Source organism: Lynx rufus, unplaced genomic scaffold (genome assembly GCF_022079265.1).
Source record: "Lynx rufus isolate CCGP_SWC_20201006 ecotype Redwood Valley unplaced genomic scaffold, mLynRuf1.p SCAF_2, whole genome shotgun sequence".
Taxonomy (NCBI): Eukaryota; Metazoa; Chordata; class Mammalia; order Carnivora; family Felidae; genus Lynx; species Lynx rufus.
The window spans coordinates 123,512,821-123,537,282 of NW_025814834.1; the positions used below are offsets into that span (position 1 = coordinate 123,512,821).

Below are 24,462 nucleotides of genomic sequence, written 5' to 3' on the forward strand. Positions count from 1 at the left end.
GCCCCTCCACCCCTGGTCACCTGGGACACTCCACAGAGCAGCTTCTGTGCTTCCCACCAATATCCTTAGCTTTAAAGGAACAGAAGTAGTTAGCAGAGAGAAAGAAAGAAAATGGCAAGGAAGAGTGAAGAGGCAAAGAAAGCCCTCAAAGAAGTTATAAGAGGAAAGGAAATCCAAGGGAAAAGACAGAGATGCCGGGAAAAATGAAGGCAGATGTAGGAATGAAGAGAAAATGAGAGAAGCAACCACAGAAGAAGAAGTAGAGGGATTTATAGCACAAACTGCAGAGCCAAATAGATCCAGGATCACTCCACAGAGAAAACAGGAAATACTAAAGGGATGTGCACAAAGGGGCAGAACTGCAAAATGTGTGCAGCAAAAACTGATAGAACGGAAAGGAAAAGTAGACCAAGTCCTAAGATTGAGAACAAGGTGTAGATGTCTGCTTTTGCCACTTTTATTGAACATAATGCTGGAAGCTCTTGTCAGTGCCATAAGGAAACCCAAAAAAAAGAAAGGCATACAGATATGGGGAAAAAATTGTCCCTCTTTGTGAATGACATGATTGTCTACATAGAAAAATCCAAAAGAATCTGCAAAGAACAAAACAAAAACCTCTTAGCATTAATCATAATTCAGCAGGGTTGCAAGATACAACATAAACATAGAAAAAGCAATTATAGGGGCGCCTGGGTGGCGCAGTCGGTTAAGCGTCCGACTTCAGCCAGGTCATGATCTCGCGGTCCGTGAGTTCGAGCCCCGCGTCGGGCTCTGGGCTGATGGCTCAGAGCCTGGAGCCTGTTTCCGATTCTGTGTCTCCTTCTCTCTCTGCCCCTCCCCCGTTCGTGCTCTGTCTCTCTCTGTCCCCAAAATAAATAAACGTTAAAAATAATAAAAACATTGGGGCGCCTGGGTGGCGCAGTCGGTTAAGTGTCCGACTTCAGCCAGGTCACGGTCTCGCGGTCCGGGAGTTCGAGCCCCGCGTTGGGCTCTGGGCTGATGGCTCGGAGCCTGGAGCCTGTTTTCGATTCTGTGTCTCCCTCTCTCTCTGCCCCTCCCCTGTTCATGCTCTGTCTCTCTCTGTCCCAAAAATAAATAAACGTTGAAAAAAAAAATTAAAAAAAAAAAAGAAAAAGCAATTATATACCTATTTACCATCAATAAGCACACGACCACCAAAATTTAAAATGCTATTAATAATCACTCAAAACATTTAAATAATTAGGTATAAATCTAACAAGACATGCATACATCTTGTGTGGTAAAAATTACGCAATGCAGATGAGAGAAGCCAAAGCAGATCTAAATAAATGGAGAGGCATACCATATTCCTGAGTTGGAGGACAACATAGTAAATATGTCACTTCTTCCCATGTTAATACACAGATTTAAAGATTCAATGCAGGGGCACCTGGATAGCTCAATTGGTTAAGCATCTGACTTCAGCTCACGTCATGATCTTGCGGTTTGTGAGTTTGAGCCCCATGTGAGGCTCTGCGCTGACAGCTTAGAGCCTAGAGCCTGCCTCAGATTCTGTGCCTCCCTCTCTCTTTCTGCCCTTCTCCTGCTCATGCTCTGTCTCTCTCTCAAAAATAAACATTAAAAAAAAAAAAGGTTCAATGTAATTCCTATGAAAATCCTAGAAATATTTTTTTTATAATTAGAGACAAGATTATTCTAAAGATTATATGGAAATGCAAAGGAATTAAACTAGCTAAAACAATTTTGAAAAAGTAGAATCATGTGGGAAGAGGCAGTCTACTCACCTTCAGGAGCTATTATATAGTTACCGTAATCAAGGCCATGTGATATTGACAGACATATGAGAGAAAACAGCAATAGATCCACATAATTGTGTCAAATGATCTGTGACAAAGGTGTAAAAGCAATTCAATGGGGGAGAGATGGCCTTTTCAACAATGGTGCTGGCCAAAAAACAAAAAAGAACAAGATAAATCTCACACGTTACTGAAATGTAGCTCAAAATGGTTCATGAACCCAAAAGTAAAATTAAAACTATAAAATGTTTAGAAAAGGAATTAGGAGAAAATGTCAGGATATAGGGCTAGACAAAGAGTTCTTAGACTTAACACCAAAGGCACAATCCATAAATGGAGAAACCGATAAATTGGACTTCATCAAAATTGAAATGTTTTCTTCTGTGAAGGACCCTATTAAAAGGATAAAAAGATAAGCTACAGAGTGGGAGAAATGTTTGTAAACCACATCTCTGAAAAAGGACTAATATTAAAAGAGCTCTCAAAACTCAACAATCAAAAACAACCTGTTTAGTAAATAAGCAGAGACATGAATAAGGATTTCATGGAGAAAGACATATAGATGCCAAATAAGCACATGAAAAAAATGTTCAGCCTCATTAGACATTAGGGAAATGCAAATTAAAGCCATAACGAAATATCACTACACGTCTGTAAAAATGGCTAAAATTAAAAATAGTGACAACTCCAAATTCTGGCAAGGAGGTGGAAGAATGAGACAGCTCATCACTGCGTTGCTGGTGGGAATGTCATGTGGTACAGCTACTCAGGAAAACACTTCGGCAGTTTCTTTAAACATTAAGCATGCAGTTGCTATACCCAGAAACCACACTCCTGAGCGTATATCCTAGAGTAATGAAAACCAACCTTCACAAAAAGCCTGTACGTTAATGTTTATAGCAACTTTATTCATTATAGCCCCAAATTTAAACAACCCAGATGTCCTTCAATGGATGAATAATTGACCAACTGTAGTACTTCTATACCATGTAAATACTACTCAGCACATAAAAAGCAAATGACCTTTTGATATACATAAGCATCTGGATGAATCTCCAGAGAAATATGATGAGTTAAAGAAACTACTCCCAAAAGGCTACATACTATGTGATTGAACTTAGGTAACATTCTTCAAATGAAAAGGTTGTAGAAATCTTTTTAGGGAGGGGATGAGTTTGGGAGAAAGAGGATGTGACTATAAAGGGATAACATGAGGGGTCCTTGTGGTTATGCAAATGTTCTGTATCTTAACTACATTAAAGCCAATGTCTAGTTTGTGATACTGCACTATCGTTTTGCAAGATGTTACTTTGGGGGAACCTGGGTAAAATGTGCAAGGGATCTCTGTATCATTTCTTAGAATTGCACATTAATCTATAATTACCTTTTCTAAAAAGTTTAAAGAAAGAGGTGTCTGGGTGGCTCAGTCGGTTGAGCATCCGGTTCTTTTTTTTTTTTTAATTTTTTTTTAACATTTATTTATTTTTGAGAGAAAGAGACAGAGCACGAGGGGGGGGGGGAGGGACAAAGAGAGAGGGAGACACCGAATCGGAAGCAGGCTCCAGAGCCGGATGCGGGGCTAGAACTCACGAACCCGTGAGATCATGACCTGACCGAAGTCAGACACTCAACCGACTGAGCCACCCAGGCGTCCCTGAACATGCGGTTCTTGATTGTGGCTCAAGTCATGATCTCACGGTTCATGAGATCGAGCCCCATGTGGGACTCTGTGCTGACAGCATGGAGTCTGCTTGGGATTCTCTCTCTCCCCCTTTCCCTGCCCCCTTCTGGCTGTCACTCTCTGTCTCAAAATAAATACATAAACAAATTTTTTTAATTTAAAGAAAAGTGACATTAATGTTTCATGATCTCTCTAGTATCTCCTTCACTGTTTCTATTTAAGCTCCCATTCACCAGATGGCAGGACATAGATCTCAGTCAGTTGAGGGTCTCCCTGCTTCCTTAAATCTGAGTGTCAGGAAGATTAACGTGATGCCAGTCCTGTGCTGGTGTCCAACCATCTGTCCACCTAGGACCCTGCTGCACCCTCTTCACTTTTGGGGCTGATGGTTCCATTCTGGTCCTCCACTGGTTCTTTTTCTCAGTGGGCTGTGGGAAAGCATCAGAAGCCGTCTTGGGTCTATTGGCCAGATACACCCAGTGGGCATTTCAACTCCACAAGCCCAGGGGCTGAAGGAACCCAAGGACCATGCTTGAGTATTGGGGATACAGGTCTCCTTCATTTTAAGGTTCCTCAGCTTTTTCAGGGATGAGAGGGAGGATTAGATGAGGCATGGTTAAGTGACCACAAAGTGTACCTTGTGATATCTTGTGTCCCCACCTGACTCCATGTTCGGTTGGTGGCAAGGGAAGGGCTCTGGGCCCATTGTCATGTACCTGCGGCTGTCCAAATACTCCTTGCTTCCTTTTTGATTTTTCTTGCTCTCAGTTCAAACTTGATCTACCTCAAGGGCAGAGGAGGGTGTGAGACAGTGGATGTACTTCCAAATCCTGTATCTTAGGTCTGGTCCTCATATTTTTTCTCCTAGGTTCTCAGCATTCTGCTAAACCATCCTTCTCCTGGGGGTATGGCATGGAATCTCTTTGTTGCTGCTTGAATTGTCAGAGTAACAGGATGTATGGAGGACAATCTTCTTGTCGTTATGTCAGAATATTATCCCGTAACATATTGTACCATCTTTCTGCCCTTGGTCCCCTTACTGTCTGGCTTGTCTTTCCCTTCAGCTTGTGGCCCAGGTCCTGGAACATAAAGATATAGGCTTTGTGATGGTGGATGCCAAGAAAGAAGCCAAGCTTGCCAAGAAACTGGGTAAGTGGGACTTCTTTAGGCATACCAGGAAGAAACAAATGTGTCTTGCAAAAAAACAAAACAAAAAAAAGTACAGTTTCATTTCTTCTTGCATGGTAACTGGACTATTTTTCAATGAATACAAAACAATTCTGCACACCTTAGTCTTGGGTTGGGGATGAGTTTCATGAAAGTAGTGAATGAATTGAATTGAATTGAATTGAATTGAATTGAATTGAATTTCACATGAATCATCAAATATATCTTTGTATCACCATAGAAATTGACACCAAAGAAGTCAAACCTTTCTTTTCAGCTCCTAGAACAGGCTAAAAGCCTAGCCTCTTCATCTCACTGCCATGGTTATCTCTCTGGAAGAGAGCAAATCTCTTCTTCCATCATCTATTATTTCCTTATCTCTTGGCTGAAGCAGCCAACACAAGATAACGTTAATAGTAGTGACCCTGGGGTCCCAGTGGTTTCTAAATGTAAAGCTAAACCCCAGCTGGGCATTATCATTAAGGGTGAGAGGGAGGATTTAGATGCAGCATGGTTAAGTGACCACACGGTGCATGTTGTGATCTCTTGTGTCAATACGTCACACTCAAGTTCAAGTGCACTTTAAGACGCTCACACCCCTAATCCCAAGGAGAGACAATATGGGTAGCTCCTCTGGTTTCCCAACACCCACACACATGTACTGCCCATTTTGCCTTTTCTGCATGACCAGTGAAGAATGGCTATTTAAATATAGCAGGAGCTTATAAAACAGGACCTTTGAAGAAAGGTTAATTGGATTTGGGGTAGTAAACGCAGGGGGGAAAAAAGATTAGTGGCTTCAGGTACACGAAGGTTCATTATCTTAGAGCATTACAAACAACTGTTCTCTATTTTATTTTCAAGAAGACCAGCCTTTTTTTTTTTTTTAAGATTTAAATTTTATGAGATTGTATTTAGGTTGGACACAAAGAAGAACTCATGGTTATAAAACGATAGCAGATTATTAAGAATGTCTGGGGTATCTCTTTCCCTGGGGATAAATTAAGGAATATTTTCCCCCTTTGGTCGGGGGAACAGAGTATGTTAAACTGTTTCCCTAGTCAAAAGCAATTTAATGACTTGTTTCTCTGCCCCCAGATTCTATTGATACCCTAGTCTTCTTTCCCATTGCTTTCATGGAAAGTTGAATTTGAGAGAATTTCCGGTAAATTTTAATTAGGGGAAAATACTAGTATTCCAGTGATCTAAGAATTTAGGGCGGTGGGAGGCAAATGCTGGACAGGCTTTTATAAGAGTGGACCAGTGGGTATTCTCAAGTGGACAGAGCTTGAAAAATCTAAACGAACTTTTCTCTACATTCAGCCTGGAGGAATTGGAGCAGATTCTTTTGGACTGTTTGGCTCTCAGAGTTTACAGGACAGTGGTATTTTGTGAACCTGCTCTTTCTTCGTCATCCTTCCTTCCATTTGCCTGAGTTTGGTCTCTGTCAGGCTATGCCTGAACTACTACAAAAGTCTCCTAACTGGTTTCACTCAGAGAAAACTCCAACATCAGGACACTGGCTGATGTTCCCAAGTTACCCGTTGTTGTTGGTCATTGCTGGCCTCAAGGATACTTGACACCTTGACCCTTTAGATTTACAAATGGTGCTCCAGAATGTGTCTGGGGTTTTTCAGATGTGCCCTGGGATGTGCCCTCTTCTCTAGAGGCTCTACAGGAGAGTTCCTTTGGAGAAAGCATTCTCCAGCTAATAGAGAGTTTGAAAACAATTTGTCTAAGGAATTAAGGATGCCATGCAGTTAGACTAAATGCCAGCCTGAGTTATTTAGCATTCCTGGAGGGAAACATAGTTTTCCAGCAAACATTTGTTAAAGTGCATAGCATTACGCCAGCAGCAATGGAGGGCAGAAAAGAGGCAGAACTTTCCCTTGCAGCATTATCAGCTAACTGGGAAAAGATGTGCAGAATTCAGCCACGATAGAAAAGCAAGCCGCTCATTCTGGCCACGGACATTTATGGGGTGCCTGATGTGTCCAGGCTCTGTGCAAGCTTCTGGGGACACCAAGGTGACAGTGGTCCTGCCTTTGGAGACCTTACTGTTCCAGTGAGTACCTGTAAATGAAGCTGAGAGAAGAGTAATGGTGGTGAGAGAGATTGGAGTGGCCTTCTTGGGAAAGATGAGTCCTAAGCCGAGATCCAAAGGAACTGACCAGGATGAGAGCAGGGTTGGAGGTCACTCCAAATTTGAGGAACCAGGAGAACATCTGTGTAAAGAACCACACTCTGTGGCTTTTCCTTTACACACTCTTTCACATCAGCATGAGGGCAAGAAGGAGGGAAGCACACAAAGAGAGCGAGTCTACCCAAGGGAGAATGTGAAGGGTAGGATTGGCACTAGGTCATGGAGGGACTGGAATGCCCGGCTAAAAGGAGTCAGGTGGGCACTGAAACATTTTATAGGGAGTGCAGTGGGCACTGAAACATTTTATAGGGAGAATGAGGTTGGCAGCATATTTGGAAAATGAAAGCAGTGGTAGGGTAGAGAATAGATTTTTCTATCAAGTTAAAGTCCAGGTGGGGCCATTGGTTCTTGACTATTTCAATTTAAATGTGTACTTAGGGTGTCCTTTACAGGGGTGGTTTCAAGGGGAACTGATCCTGAGGTTAATGCTAGCTCCATAGATCTTGAGCCAGACTTCAGCCCGGGGGATGATTTTTCTTGCATCAGGATGACCTTGTCTTGGGGACTCTTTGTTTCTTCCAGGTTTTGACGAAGAAGGAAGTCTGTATGTTCTTAAGGGCGATCGCACAATTGAGTTTGATGGCGAATTTGCAGCTGACGTCCTGGTGGAGTTTCTCCTGGACGTAAGCATTTATGCACAGTGGCCCTGCTTGGAGCTGTTTGGGTTCAACTACAGGGGGATGTAAAACCCCAAAGTAGAAACAGAGAAGCTGGATAATCTGTCCTGGTCTAAGACAGATTCCTCATGCTTCACAAAAAATCTGGGAGTACCTACTTCACAGTGCTATTTTCTACTGGGAAGCTGGCCCTTAAGTTACCTTAGAAACTGTTTTATTAGTGACCAGAGGGTCACTAATCGGGATCGTGTAGGCAACACATTAGTTTTCTTAGCAGTTATACACCAGGAGCCCCTGACGCCCCCTTGGCTTTGCTTCAGGGCTTCTGGAGAGAGTGGGAAAGAGAGATGGGTAATCACTTAGAGATAGAATAACAATCAACTGAGGGTGGCCGGACTAATGAGCCCCCGATATCATACTCCCTCTCAGCCACAGAAGCACGACACTATAGATCCATATGCTCAGGCAGATAGAGGAACAGACATTATAAAAATATGTTATCCATAAACAAACTCACACTTTCAATAATAGCTGTGAAGTCGAATGCTTTCAGATACCTGTACAGGTAAATGACATCTACGCTGGTGATTTCCTATCTACCAGCTAGTGCACAGTGGCCTGTGGCCTTTTCCTCACGGCCTCAAAAACCCAGAAAGAGTGAGTCAAAAGAGAGTTGAAGGCCACCTCCTGCAAAAAAGCACCCAAGAGTCTCTCGGCTCTCTCATGGACCCATACCTACAAGCCCTAAAAATGTGAAGGAGGCAACAGAAAACTCTGGGTCAACCCAGCACTGGCCCATCTCTGTCAGCCAAGTGGAGGCTTCTAGATGCACATAATGGAAACCAAATTCAGCTACCTAGAAGCACAAATGGAAGGGCAGAGAGAGGGCAGATTTTAGACTTACTGACAAATCACAGGTAGTCTGCTTTTCAGAGTGTTGGTTTTGTCCTCCAGCTGACTCTTCTCAGGTTGGTTACAAGAAAGCCAGTGGCAGGAGCTGATACTCACATCTCATTCACATGCAATGGGAGGTAAGGGCGGGGGTGCGGGGAGGATCTGGCTTCCTTTGTTCTCTTTAAAAGAAAGGAGAACTTTCCCAAAGCTTTTAGCAAATCTACCCCGAGAGCCATTGGCCAGAATTGAGTCACAGACTATTCCAAACTCAATAGAGGAGGAGACAGAGAGAATTGCCCAGTCGACCTACTCCTGAGTTAAGTCCATTCCTCAGAAGGCGCTGCCGCTGTGCTCACTGGGGATACATGGGGTCCACAGCTTCCTGCCAAAGTAGCTTACTTGTGTGCCTGATTTCCCCACTGAGGAAGGAACAGTTCTCTTGTTGGAACATATTTCATACACGTGTGTGTGTGTGGCATTCTAGCTAATTGAGGATCCCGTGGAGATCATCAACAGCAAACTGGAAGTCCAAGCCTTTGAACGCATTGAGGACCACATCAAGCTCATTGGCTTTTTCAAGAGTGAAGACTCAGAGTGTAAGTTGTCTGTCAGCCCCATCTGGGAGTCTAAAGCCTAGATTCCCAACCAGATATGTTACATGTCACCCATAAAGAAGATGGGCTATCTGCATATCCTGTGCTGGGTGGGTTGGAGGGAGAATCTTTCTTGCACCCTCTGCCATGGGTGGGACCCATGTCCAAGAATTATGCAAAACAGGCAAGGATGCTGGAAGAGCATTAAGGTTGGGGCCATGTTCCCTGATCTTGAAGCGGGGAGGTGAGTGCTTTACAGAGGAGAGAAAAGTCTCCCTCCCCTTTTTCCACCTGGCCACCTACCAGTGGGACTCTCCCCTAAAATAAGTAAATAGCAGGCTCTCTCTCCCTGATGTTAGCCCCTCCTGTGGTCACCAGTTGGAGAGCTTCTCAGTCACTTGGACAGGATTAGAGGAAAATTTGAGTAGGCGGGGCTTAGCAGCTGCCGCACAGTGTGGAAAATTGCTGGCCAACCCCACAGCTGACCACCAAGGCTCCCTGCAACAGCACAGCTTCACCCTTGGGTATAATCCCTTTGAACGCTTTGTGGTCAGGTTTTGGGTGGGCACAGGAATGCCTTATAGCGCTACCACCACCCATACAGGGGTGAGAGGGTAGAAAGGGGGAATCAGGAAGAGGAGGGACCAGCAAGGCTACTACTGGAGTACCTCTTTCCAAAGAGCTTTGGCAGCATGACCCAATGAAGTAATCCTTTTCTTGAAGTCTCAGCCGTGGAGAGGAGAGTGATAGAAGGAGTGGGCATAACCATGGTAGCATTAGTGCGTGGGGGACATGCAAAGGAGGGCTGCTTATGATGTTTCTGGAAAGTCCAAAATATTTTGAAAATATTTTGAAAATCCTTTGCAAAGCTGTTACCCGTCTGCCAGCTGGCATCCTTGGTCTTTGCACCAACAACCCACCTATTTTCCCTCCCCCGTAACCAAACGTAACCGTTTCCTCATGTGTTATATAAAAGCCTCTCCACTCGCCCTCCTTAGCAGCGTGCCTGCAGAAGGTGGCTAGCCAAAGAGGTTTGCCCAGCTGTCCTTTGGGTGATTTCACTTCGATTTTTCTGTTTCTTTTAGATGCTGACTACTGTGGGGGTGCTCTGCCTACTCCCTTCTTCTTTCTCTTTAATTTCCTTCTATTTCACTTTCTCCTTTTCTGTCCCCACCCCTCCGTTTGTTTTGTCCTCTGTTTCTCTCTCCTCCATTAAGCTCAGGATAGCAGATAAGGAGGGAGGCCAGGCCCAGACTGGGATAAAGAGCACATCTTTCAGTTCCTATTCTCCCTACTAAACCAATTGACAAAAACAGCTTCCTTTAATAAACACATGTCATGGGCCAAGGCCTATGCCAGGAGCTACATACAGATGCCTTCGTTTCTTTCTCATGACTAGCCTGTAGGGTGGTTACCGTATTATCCGCATTTTAATGGTGAGGAAATGAAAGGAACAAAAAGGTTAAAGTAACTCACTGTCACACAGCTAGTAAGTAAACTGTAGAGCCACGATGACTTTATAGCTGACACACTTAAACAGCTAGTAAGTAAACTGTAGAGCCACAGCTAGTAAGTAAACTGTAGAGCCACGATGACTTTATAGCTGACACACTTAAACACTGTTTTGTACTTTCAAGACTTACACACTTTTTTCACGCCATGGCACACACAAAACGTGGGAATGTTTATACAGCCCATAGGAGTAAACTGGAAAGGATTTGGACTTAGTGGAAAAACAAAACAAAACATTCTTTTGCTTTCTTTATATACTACTACTGTTACCAATAATAATAATAATAATAATAATAATAATAATAATAATAATAATAAAAGAAGAGAAAAGTTATCAAATATTGCATTGCATAAATCCTTCAAATAAAATATTTTTAGATTTTTGAGATAGCTTTTGAAACAGCAACATGCTATTCCCGGTGAAGGGTTTAAATGATCTCTTCTGTTCTTGATGGTCACAGTTGACAAGAGACTTTGGATGGTGGCAAATGATAGGACAATGGTCATTGCTTTGTCTTTGATGGATGAGTGGTCTTTTCTCACCACTGAACAGAATTCAGGAAATCTAATCTCTAAACTATCCTTCCAAGGTGTGAGCGTTCTTTTAGCCCTCATGGCATTACTTTCTTTTTCATCGATAAATGGAATATTCTTATGATAATCTGAATAGATTTCAAATTCAAAGCTTTCCATATTATATATTTGAAAATAATGATGAAGCATTTCCTTAGGAATACACAGATATTGCTCTCCTGGTCTTACCATTTTTTTCCCCTGAAGATTCAAATAATAAAATCACTAGTGAGCCATTTCAATCTCCTTTGTAAGGCTGAATTTTTGTCTTTAAATTGACACGGTTTGTCTTTAGGAATACCTGATACCAGACCAGGTTAATAATACTGATTATGATGATGATGAACACAGTAAAAAAGAGCAATCATACATTCATTCCATTGATGTTAGTAGAAAATACAAACATTAGAGTATATTAAATCAAAACCGAAAAAATGGACTATTTTACAGAGTGTCACAAACCAAAAAACATCACTGATGACGAACAAACGTGGACTTTGGTCACAATCACAACACCTGAGAAGATCCAGTGAGGAAGTCAGGGGAGTGGCCTCTCCAAGGCTGTCTTAGCTGTGATGCTTGCTGACGTCTTCGGCAGAAGATAATTGTTCCAGAATGCAGGAAGTTTACAGAGGGGGCCATGACTTTCAGATATAATACTAACTACTGTAGAATTTTGAATGGTTGTGGAAAGCACGTAGGAAGTTTATCACCACAAGAAAATGTATGTCTTTCAAGGCTGTTGTGACGCACCGGTTGCTACCACACACTGACTGAAAGCATCACGACGTTCTATCAGGCATCCACATCTCTCTGTTTCTTCTTGCCCTGCAAAAGAGGATGGAGTCCGTGGATGGGGAAGCTAGGAGTTGGTAAGGCACCAAGGGAAGCCGTCCTGTATTTCGGCTGTAATTTGAGGGTGATTGGTCAGGGAACTTTAATGGCACCAAGAGCATTGGCCCTACAAATGATCCCAAGCCATCCTATAGAGCAAGAATGATGGAGGGACAATGGAGAATTGGAGGGGTTTCACACATAGTTAGACTGGAATGGTCTTGGGAGAAGAGGGTCCTAAGTGATTTGGGACCAAATTAGAAAGGACCTGGAAGAACTGGGGGGCTACATCTACCAAGGAAGTTGGACACAAAGGTTCACATCTGGCTTTAACATGTAGCTATGGATGCTAGTGTTGAAAGAGCATGATAGGAACTCTCTGGGGGGAATTCAGCTGATGTTAAGAATTCCAAACTGGGGGAAATCTGGAGCTTGCGGGGGCGGGGGAGGGTGGTACAATACTCAGAACAGAAACCCCTGAGAGATGGGAAGAAAGGTGAGGAAATGCTAAGATAAGGCTGCAGTAAGCTGGAGGTTGAAGGCTGAATGTTGAGGAGCCTATTCCAGAAGGGGAAACTGGAGGGTCAGACTGAAGGAGCCAGGACGGAGCTGGTCAGCATCAGAACAGGACGTGAGGGCAGGAAATACCTGGGACCACATGAGGTGAGACCGAGCAGGCGGTTAGACCAGGTTCCCTGCAAGACAGCTGCTGTTTGGGCAAGGTTAAAGGTTCAGCCACAGTTTGAAGCACCACCCTGGGGACTTGCCTTGCTCTATCTAACCTTCTTCATCTTAAAAGGGATATAGACTGGTTCCCTAGGGGAAGAAGGGAATTCTCTGGACACAGGTTTAGGCCATTCTTTCCATCAGGGTAGAAGTTAAGGAAGTGGGGAGAGATTCATCAGGGACAAGGGGGTCAGGGAAGGAGGATTCTGATGGAGCCCACTGCAGCTTTAGATACACATAAATGACTTCGGTATAGTTTAAACACTTCTATTCTCTCCCACCTTCTCTTTATGCATTCTCCATACCTCCCACCCATCTTCTTTCTCTCCACCCCCTTCTCTACCCCAACTATCAGTCTATAGAATATATTTTCTGGCTACCCAGTTACTTTTATGGGGGTGGGTTTGTGTGAATGTGTATCAGTCTGTACAGGCATTCTTGTAAATTTTTCAAGCCCCCCCATCTGTGTTTATTGTGTTTACCTCTATTCTAGCAATCACATTGCACTGTGATTCTCTAAGGATCCATACCCTCTCTGGGTTGTGAGCCTTTGAGATCAGTGGCTTTGTCTTACATCTTGGTGTTCCCTGAGCCAGTATTATTCTTGAAATGTTTTTGATTGACTATTAGAAAAGTCTGCATGCTCCTAGAATCCTAGCCAAAGCCTATGCTTCTAATGATTAAGAGACAGGGGATTCCACAAAATGGGAGAAAGCTAATCTTAAGAATGAATCATAGGATGACCACTTTTCAGGATTATAGACATTATGCAGAGCCACCACCACCATCATTACCATCACCATCACCTTCACCTCTAAGGCTGAAAGACCAGTGTATTTGCCAGGTAGCTATCCCGATGTAGTAAGGCACAGTATGGCCATCCTCATGTGTCTCATGCCTCTCTTGACCAGTTTGGACTCACGTTTGGGACCAGAGTCAAGCATAGGCTTGATTAATTTTAAATCATCCTCCCAAGGGGTCAGAATAAAAACAAAAACTTAAAAAGAGGGAAAGAGAGGTGCCTGGGTGCCTCAGTCGGTTAAGCATCCAACTTTGGCTCAGGTCATGATCTCACAGTCTGTGGGTTTGAGCCCCGCGTCAGGCTCTATGCTGACAGCTTGGAGCCTGGAGCCTGCTTTGGATTCTGTGTCTCCCTCTCTCACTGCCCTTCCCCTGTTCACGCTCTCTCTCTCTCTTTCTCTCTCAAAAATAAAATAAAACATTAATGAGAGGGAAAGAAAAATGAGGATTTACCAAAAGGGGTATTCTTGCTAAGAAGTTTAAAGTACCTTCATGATGTCATCTTTAATTGAGGTTGCTTTACATACTAAGGTGGATTTTCTTCTTAGCACTCATTTATAGTAAGCTGCACTCTCTCTAGAGGGCACACTTACAACTAGTGGTGAGTTTGAGTGGAAGAACTTTTCCCTTGGGTTTAGAGTCTAATATTCTATTTTCCTCCCTCTCTGAGTTTCCTCCATTTTCTCCTTCCCATTTACCAATTCCCAAAAACACATAAAAATGTGGTAAAGTGTTCTTCTTTAGTTCAAGTGAATACCAGTCAATTCAAACTCCTTGGGGGGAAATTGTGGGTTTAAATAGTACTAAATCATTATCTATCTAAATAATATCTTCTGAATAATTATCCAGTCAGGATTAATTGGCCCCCCACTTTCTCGACATTATTTAAAGAGATAAATGTCTGCAGTGTGCATCTTGAAAAGGTCTCTTTCTTTGATCTTTTTCCCTCTTAGATTACAAGGCTTTTGAAGAGGCAGCTGAACACTTCCAACCTTACATCAAATTTTTTGCTACGTTCGACAAAGGGGTAAGTACCTGTGAAACCCCAATTTAAATACTTTTGTAGGCAAGTAGGATTAAAATTTGAACTTTACAGTACTGTTTTCTTCTTTTGGAAACATTAACCATCCTCCATCCATTAATACTTTCTCCAGAAGTGCTAGATATATGGCAGGACATCACTTTTGAATGGGAGAGGGGTACAAAGATGATAAATCCAGAGGATCGAAGAGTATTTCTGAAAACAGTCCATGAAAAGTGATGGACCACTCTTTGCCACCTCGATCACTAAGAGTGGGAGATGCATCAGCGGAGTGTGACAGGACACCGGTCACTGCTTCCTTGTTTTTAGAGCGATTCTCCCCCTTCCCAGGGTTGCATGCTCCCCGCTCTCTTGAGTTAGGATGGGATGGAATGGGGAGGACCACTGGTCATTTGGAGCCTCGCGCACTTCAGTAAGTTGCCTACATCTTCAAGAGAAGTCCTTGATGTACTTGTCTATAATCCAGTTCTTTCTTTTCTGGATGTGGCAAGTGCTTTCATAAGCCAAAGAACGGCCTATGTGAGGGACTTCGAATCAATGGGTAGTTTATTTGGGGTCTACTGTGGTTGGAGTTCTGACTCCAATGGCTACTATTTATCAAGGGCTTTCCATATATTGAGTACAACTTGCAATATTGCATTTGTATGATCTCTAATCATTTCAACAACTTTGAAAGGTAAGAAGTCCCACGTCCCAGATGACAAAACAGAGTTAGAAAGATTAAGTAATAACCAAGGTCTCCAGTGAATTAATGGTAGTGCTGCGATCCCCGCCTATGCCCCAAACCCCTGCCCTTTCGTTGGTACCACACACTTAAGCAGAATACCCTGTACCTGCCCTTGAGATTCAGAGTGCATGCCCACACACCCACACTCACATAGCAGACACACATAACACAAAAACTCATACGTAACACACATATAAAACACCCACCACACATATAACACATACAACAAACCCAACACACATACATAACACACCACACACATAAGCACACAACACACAAGACACATACAACACACACACTCACAGAACACACAAACATAACACATACCTCCTCACACACACTTACACTCAAATCCACACCACACTTACCTAGCTATACTCAATACACACATTCACACTCACATCCACACCTCCACATATATGATTCTCTGTCTCTCTCAATCTCTCTCTCTCTCTCTCTCTCTTTCTCTCTCTCACACACACACACCCACACACACACACACCAACTAAAAACCCTAAATCACCATATTTACTAGAACAAATAAATCTAGGACAGACTAAATCCTGATCACATTCAAGTAAAAGTTAGGCAGAGAGTGGCCTACTGAGGAATAAGGTAGTGGGGGAAGGGGTTCTGATGGACCTTTATACTATGAGAAGTTCAAGTATTCTGTGAAGAACAAGAGGAAGCCTGTAAGGAAGCCTGTAGGTGCTGAAGCAGGGAAGGAGTATGACAAAAATAGATCGTATTCAATCTTTGTATATGTGTATATTGAACCACCTCTATGGATAAAAATTCTGGATTAAAAAGGATCCAGAAGAGAGTCTATAATCTGAGTCTTGTAACCTAAACTTGAAGAAAATGTACCGTAACTGGTTGGATTAGAGTCCAAAGAGATCTTGGGCAAGAATGCCAAGAAGAAGAGTAACTATCACTTATTAAGTACTTTTTACATGCCAGGCTTTGTACTGAGAGCTTTACATAGCTGTTTTCGATTATCTCAACGTGCCTATAAAGGGAGGATTAATATTCTCAGTCAACACAGAATGAAACCAAGGCACCAAGAGATTAAGTGATTTGCTCATGGTCACATAGTGAGTTAGTAGTCAAGCCTGATATAACCTCAGCCCAGCCTGACTTCAAAGTCAATGCCATATACTACTTACTGTACATCAGAGAAAGAAACAATACATGTGAAGCACTTCATTGGCGTCTGGCACATGGTAAACATTCAGTAAATGTTAGTCCTGCTGAGCATAAAAGGCAGCCATCTAAGCCCAGGAAAATGGAGGTTGGAAGATAATTTTAGAGAGAAGGGGACGTACAGGGAAGCCTAAACTGAATACATCATTGATGTTCATTTATGATAGGCCAGCAGTGACTGACGTGGCTCCTGGGTAAGAAATCATCTGAGGGAACAGAACCAGGCAGACGGGCTTGGCCAAGCAACAAAGCCTCAGTTCTGAGAAGGGTGGCCCAACGCTGTGTTCAGGGTAGTGTTTGTTTTCAGACGTGCCTCCCAGCCTAACCATATGGCTTCGTGTCTGTGGCCCATGAAGAAGGTGAGGTCAGGCTATAATTAAAAACTCAGAAACCTCTTCACTCAAAACTCTGTAAGACACTGAGTCATAAGTGTCCCCGTTCACATAGCCTTGTTGGATTTTATAACATTTAAAAAGAGAAAGACACCCTGTCTTCCTCTACATGGGACACAGAAAAGCAGTCACACTTAGAGGACTCAGTGTCACTTGGGGCTTGAAAATTGCACCCATCAGTTGGGAGACAGAGCCCAAGACAAGAAGAAGATGGTGAAGTCCAGAAGGCTTGGCTGCTCCCAGCAGCTGCCTCAATGGTGTCCAGCACGGGGCGCTAGTGAAGAAGAGGGAGCTGGAAGAACCTTTTGTTGAGACAGCATGGCAGCCCAGAGGGACACACTAGAGCGGAGGTGCTTTGTAGAGGTGTGAAGTCAGGAGAGTCCAGGGGCAAGGAGGCATTCATATAGTCTCAAAGAAGAAAAGCCAACTGGCAGAGGTCGAGATGACAAGAGGACTTGGCCACTATTGAGGTGAGGGAGAGAAAGCCAAGAGAAGACTCAAAAATAAGATTGCAAGTCTCTGTTTCGAGACAGCAAAGACTTTGAAGCTACTGAAAACATTAGGGGATCTAGGAAGAAGAATCTACTGAGCAACATAAGGATGGGGTTGATGAGTTTTCTTTCTGCAAGCAGGGAAGACGTATAACTAGAGATGGCTTTCATTTATTTATTCATTTTCTCATTCAGAGAATATTTATTGAGTGCCTTTTATGTGCCAGAAGCTCTTCTAGATGCCAGGAACTCAACATCGAGCAAAACAGATTCCTGTCCCTGTAGAATTTAGAGTTAATGTGGCAGGGGAGGAGGTGAGGTGAAGATGGGAAGACAGAAAGTAAATAAACAAACCAATAAATATGTTATATTAAATATATGAGTAAGAGAACCATAAAGACACTGAGATGTCAGGGCCGCTGATGTAAATTTGGGAGTTAGTAGTTTCCAACCTCTGTCCATATTGGTATCCCCCAAGGAGCTTTTAAAATCATGGGTTCCTGAGCCCTACATCTAGAAGTTGGTGTTTTTTTATGGTTGTGCCCAGGCCCAGGAATGTGTGTTTTCAGAGAGCTCCCTGGGGAGTTTTACCTGGCCCACAGGTTTGGGACCAGTACGGATTGATCTACGCATCCTGATCCTAAACCAAGCCACAACATCTCTGGAGCAAATGGAGCAAGAAAATCTAAGAGCTAAGGATGGCAGGCTTACTCTCCAAGATGCCACTGCAAGAGTGGAAGAAAGGGCTTCTCAGGGATACAGAGCGGGCACTCTGTGGTGGTGGTGGCGGGGATATGGTGACTATCTGGAAAATTTTGTTCGGGTTTCCCAGGACTGAAACTTAAGAACATCACAATCCAACTTTACGTTCATGATCTTAACATTGCAAAGCCAGACACTGGCGCTCACGGACCGGACACAAACACACACACACACACACACACACACACACACACACACACACACACTGCCTGGATTTAAATTCAGGCTCTATCCCCCTCCACATATGTGATCTTGACAAATTGCATACACGGATTGTGCCTCTGGCTCATTATCTGTAAAATAAGTATAATGATGGTTCTCACCTCAGCAATCCAAGTGAGGATTCATAAAGGACTCAACAGAAAGCACCTTGCACGAGTGCCCGACACACAGTGAGCACCCCTTGTGCTTGCTACTATTACTGTTTTCCTGTGTCCTGTCAATTCCCACTTCCTATAAGCACAGTTCCCTGGTTCCTAACATATGTAGTAAGTGAAGTCAGAAACCCAGAATCCAGTGTCATTTTAAGCCCATTCTCTGACGGGCCCAGCTTTGTAAACAACAGTTTGAAAACCCAGACACTGGTTGTGTGGTTGCTGGGTCCCTCCTGCACTCCCCACCCCATCATCCACACCACCCCTGGCCCCGTACAAGAGGGGGGGATCAGTAAGAAAAAACTCCACACTTCCCTGTCCCTCAAAATCAACATGACCATAAATCTCTTTTGACTGACTGTAGTTCCTAAGAAATGTCTTTTGGAATATAGTGACCTGGAATTAATAGCAATTGATGACAAAAGCCATAGGGACACCAGTGTTGGCTCAGAATGGCCCTCCTTGTATAACAGCTTATGTAATACCCAGTTCCTCCCCCTCCCCAATTAGTCACGGCTGCCCGGGGCCTCTGTACCATCAGTTACCACCACAGGGCGTCAGCTCTTAGGCAATTCCTCTTTCGTTTCAAGGGAACCACTGTTCATCCCTGTGCTTTCTTGGACCACAGCTCTGAACTAGAAAAGAATGGCATTTGATTTTCTACAAAGCGTTGCACATTCCAGGCCTCTCAAATCATTTCACAAAAAGAGATTTGAGCTCAGCAGCTCTGCAGGCAAACACAGCAACCATTCTGCCCTGAGAGCAGACCGTGCGGCCACTTTAATCAAGAGCACCGATGTCTTCCGGGCTACAGGCTGGCTCCCCGAGCTTGTTATTTGGTAGAGGGTGAGCAGTTCACCCTGGCTTGCCGGGTACTAGCCCAGTGTTAGCACTAAGAGTCTGAAGTCTGGGAAAGCCCTCCACTCTGGACCAACCAGGATGGCTGGTCACCCTCTGCCTGGCAACAAAGCGGGCAGTTCCCAGAGCCTGAGAACCCGTAGGACAAGCCCTGCACTGAGAGAGAACCCTAGGGCCAGTGCTTTCAGCCTAAATCGAAAGGAGGGGGTAGGGGCTGATTGAGGACGGATTAATGGGTTGACCTCTGATTCTGAGTACTTGTATGCTCTAAATGGTTTCCATCAATTGCCTGTGCTATCAAAATTGGTTCAGTTAAATCCATGCATCCCAGAACACTGAGCTTGCTCTGTTGACATTTGCTTCTTCCCCCAGCCCTGGCAAATACAGTGGCGTGATGACGATTGTGCAATTAGACTTCACACTTTTTATTCCCACTGTTCCCTGCTCCTGCCTGGACCTCATCTGCCAGATAGGTTTTTTCCTTCCTGTCGGTCCTTCTCGAGTCAGTTGAGCTAAGCATCGGCGATGAGTTTCTACCATTTCAACATTTAAAAAAAATTTTTTAACATTTATTCATTTTTTGATAGAGACAGAGCATGAGTGGGGGAGGGACAGAGAGAGAGGGAGACACAGAATCCGAAGCAGGCTCCAGGCTCTGAGCGGTCAGCACAGAGCCTGACCCAGGGCTCGAATTCACAGACTGCAAGATCATGACCTGAGCTGAAGTCGGACGCTTAACCAACTGAGCCACCCAGGCACCCTTCTACTACTTCAACATTTAAGTTAAAACTGTAAAGAACACTGTCATGTCTTTGCCAGAAAACTCACGCACTCCTTACAGATGGGCAACCCACTGCCACTCTAAACTGACATTTAAGGAAACTATTGTTGGATTTCTGAATGTTGCAGGTTGCAAAGAAATTATCCTTGAAGATGAATGAGGTTGACTTCTACGAGCCATTTATGGAAGAGCCCATTGCCATCCCCGACAAACCTTACACAGAAGAGGAGCTCGTGGAGTTTGTCAAGGAGCACCAAAGGTGCCCCAGATGGCATGCAGGGGATACGGGGTGGTGGTGGTGGTGGTCATGGTCTAGGGTCTGGGGAAGGGAGAAGAACCTCTTGGTCCTAACATTGCGGGCCTCCCGAGAACAACAACCTGGAGTTACTGCCCCAGTAGAACTGACGTCAGTAGTATGGCTTTGTTGGTCACTGATCAGTTGGGCAGGGATGTTGCTACCTTTTCTAAATATGGGTCTACACCTGCAAATGGGGTTAGACCACCTCCCCACAATCAGCAAATCCCCCCTAAGTCATAGTAAGATACAAGTCAAATTCCACAATAATGACAGAAGTGATTTAGTGACAGCCAAATACCAAATACCATGCTAAGTGCTTATGGAGACTATTTATCTAACATTCAACATTATGGAGTAATTAGTATTATCCCAATTTTACAGATCAAGAATTGGGCTACGAGTAGTTAAGTAGCTTAGCCATGGCTGAACATTTTATACACAGAACTTCTGGGAGAGGAATATTTGATACGACTTAGAGTCGCTGTAGCACAGATCGGCCAACTTTTCCCATAAAGGGCCAGAGAATAAATATTTCAGGCTCCCCGGGCCAGATGGTTTCTGTTGTAATACTCAGCTCTACTGTTGTAGTGTGAAAGCAGCTGTAGACAGCATGTAAACGAATGGGTGTGGCTGTTTCCCAATAAAAGCTTATTTACAAATACAGGAGGCACTGGCTGGATTTGCCCTCCAGCTCTAGTTTGCTGACCCCTGCTCTTGAGGGAGGGACAATATTGAAACACGGAACATGGGGGTGGGTTCACCGCTTCACCACCCACCTTCTCCAACACGTGCCCACATTGTTCATTGAACCTGGAGCATTATGATTGCATCACCCGGTCGTCCTGGTCCCCACAGGGAGGTGGCATTTGGAGGAGCAAATATCAACGTGTCCAGCACTATTTGCCAACATTCAGAAAGACATAAAACCATGAGCAAAATAGAGTTTTGCCTGTTCTTCCTAAACATCCCTAAAGAGCTTTTGGGTGATGACCCAATGACAAGACGATGCAATTCTGGGCTGGAAAAACCAAGACTTTTGTTTTCTCTCCCAGGTGTCCTCATTCTGGGCCTGTTCTGGGTTCTCAGGAGTGTCCCCTGTCAATGGGGAAGGAAATGGCTTCTTGCCCAGGGAATGAGCCCAGCCTGAGCCCTCTGACCCACTGTTTGTAATCCTTGGATCACATGGGTCTGTGAAAAGGCTGGGAGCTCCAGGCTCAGCTCTGTGTGTGACCAAGCAGGGTAGAACAGCTCTGTCTCCTTAGGGGAGATTTCTAGAGCTCTTCACCCCCTTCATGCCCTTGCAGATGAACCTGCATCTCATTGTACATTTCGCTGGGCTGAGGCTGCAGCGTCTGCCTTGGAAATCCCTCCTCAAAGAAGCTCACCTTTATTTTTTTCAGACCCACCTTACGTCGCCTGCGCCCAGAAGATATGTTTGAAACATGGGTAAGAAAGTGGCAAACCCTTTCTGCCTTTTTAGACACGAGTATATTCCCCAAGAGGGGAGTCCCCAAACTTAAACCAAGTTTTATTGTGCTGGAATGGATGTCTGGAGGGTGGAGTATTTGAAATGTGGACAACATTTAAATTAAGTTAAATTAAAGCCCGGTTCTCCATGGACCCGGTTGAAGAGTCTTTGGTACCACCCACTAGGTAAGATTACTCCATCTCTGAGTTGGTTTCCCACAGTGACTACTGGCTTCTGTTGACTGGCAACCAGAGACCCGGGGTCATATAATGGAAGGAGCTCAGGCTGTGGGGGTGATAGAGACGTGGGTTCAAATCCAGAATCTGCTACCTGGTAGGTCTGCATCCTGCATCAAGTTATGTTATCCTTCTGAGCTTCAGTTAGTTTCTGCTTCTCAAATCAGGGCTTTTTGTTAGGGACGAGCAGTGCGAAGAACCCAGAGCGTGGTAGGTGTTTGGCTGGTCAACGGTAGCCCTTTTCATAAATGTCAACTCAAGGCGCTAGAAAGCGCTAATTCAGATTATTCCCTGGGTCTGTGTCATAGATGATGCGTCAGGTGGGTCAAAAAGATAGATATTGAAAGATGACCATGGAGGTGCACCTCCCCTCCTACCTCAGCTTTACACAAAATTCCCTAAACGATAACAACCAAAGTCTGTGGAGCATTTTTCAAAGCATGTATCCTCTTAAGCTGGATGTTTCAACAGTTCCAAAGAGTGATGTAGAACAGGTCATATTTAACGTCATTTTACATGGCGCAACTTGTGGTCATGTGGATTAAGTTAACTACTCAACGATACAAAACTAATAAGCATTAGATCTTGGGACTTCAGTTTAGATCGTTTGGAGCCAAATCTCATGTTCTCTTTAGTAGAGTCCCCTGGAGGAAGCCATGTCCCCATAAGGCACCATTTTGTCAGGGGCTGTTGGGGGAGGAGAAAGGAATTAATATGGAGGCACTTATTTATTTATTTATTCTTTAATTCAGAGCCCAAAGTGACAGATGAACAGAACCATGGAGTAACTTAACACTTTGTGTTTTACTGCCTGGTAACTTATTTGTACATCTGAGGGCAGAGCAAACATTTCATGGGACACAGAAGAGCAAATAATCCCGTCTGGAGGAGCGGCCTATTTAAGAACAACCCAGTGCTTTGGCAACATATTTTCCTAACATTTAAACCTTTCAAAAATTTAACCTTAAAAATTTTTTTTTAATGTTTATTTATTTTTGAGACAGAGACAGAGCATGAGCAGGGGAGGGGCAGAGGAAGAGAGGGAGACACAGAATCCAAAACAGGCTCCAGGCTCTGAGCTGTCAGCACAGAGCCCGATGTGGGGCTCGAACCCATGGAAGGACCGTGAGATCATGACCTGAGCTGAAGTCGCACGCTTAACCGACTAAGCCCACCCAGGCGCCCCTCAAAAATTTAACCTTTAGGAGGTCTTGTGACAAGACTTAAAAATAACAAAAGTGTATAACAGTGCTTTAAAAATAATATTCCTTTAAAAACATTTTTACCTTTTACTTAAAATAATTTCAGACTTACAAAAAATAATGTAAAGAATTCCATGATCTGTTTACCAGATTCCCCGAATGTTAGCATTTTATCTCCTTTGCTTTATCACACACTTCTGGACAGATACAGATATAGACTTTTTTCCCGCTGAGTTATTTGAGAGTAAGTAGCAGATACAACTCCCCTTACCTCTAAATACTTCAGACGTTTTCTAAAAACAGCAAATTTCTCTCATAACCACAATATACTTACCAAAATCAGGAAATTAGTAAAATTCTATTTCATCTATGGACCGTATTCAAATTGACCAGTGTCTCACTAGTGCCCTGTATAGCACAAAATATATATATATATATATACCTATATATTTTTTTCCTGGCCCAGGATCTGATCTTGGATCTCACATTCATACTTTGTTGTTATGTTTCTCTAAATTGTCTTTAATCCCAAATAGGCTCTTGATGTTTATATTTCATGACACAAAGTACCATTTTATATTTTATTTTATTTTGTTTTATTTTATTATTTTATTTTATTTTATTTTATTTTATTTTATTTCGTTTTATTATTTATCTCATCTCATCTCATCTCATCTCATCTCATCTCATCTTATCTTTGAGAAAAAGCAAGAGAGCGCACATGAGCAGGGGAGGGGCAGAGGGAGAGAGAGAAAATCTTAAGCAGCTCCATGCTCAGCACAGACCCCAGCTCGGGGCTTGATCTCATGACACTGGGATCATGACCTGAGTTGAAATCAGGATGCTTTCAACCAACTGAGCCACTCAGGTGGCTCAACCAACTGAGCCACCCAGGCACCCCACAAAGTACCATTTTATTTTATTCATTTTATTTTTTAATTATGATTTTTTTTAAAGTGTTTATTTATATTTGAGAGAGAGACAGAGTGTGAGCAGGGGAGGGGCAGAGAGAGAGGGAGATACAGAATCTGAAGCAGACTCCACGCTCCAGGCTGTCAGCACAGAGCCCGACACGGGGCTCAAACTCACAACCGTAAGATCATGACCTGAGCCGAACCTGGATGCTTAACCCACTGAGCCGCCCAGGGGCCCCCACAAAGTACCATTTTAAATTGAGAGTGATTCTCACTGTTCTATTGTGCTATGGCCTTTATTCTTAGTTCTTTTTATTTTCTTCATCCCTAAGAGA

General features: G+C 43.6%; 1 protein-coding gene across 1 annotated transcript in view; it reads left to right on the forward strand.

Moving 5' to 3' along the window:
* The window catches only part of CASQ2 (calsequestrin 2), a 63,498-nt gene that overhangs the window by 18,936 nt on the left and 20,100 nt on the right, over positions 1 to 24,462 (forward strand). Inside the window, exons 2-7 of the mRNA XM_047084927.1 lie at positions 4,524 to 4,608; positions 7,352 to 7,452; positions 8,825 to 8,936; positions 14,333 to 14,406; positions 20,138 to 20,268; positions 21,708 to 21,753. Of these exons, the coding sequence (XP_046940883.1) occupies positions 4,524 to 4,608; positions 7,352 to 7,452; positions 8,825 to 8,936; positions 14,333 to 14,406; positions 20,138 to 20,268; positions 21,708 to 21,753 (549 nt within the window). The remainder of the gene's footprint in view (positions 1 to 4,523; positions 4,609 to 7,351; positions 7,453 to 8,824; positions 8,937 to 14,332; positions 14,407 to 20,137; positions 20,269 to 21,707; positions 21,754 to 24,462) is intronic.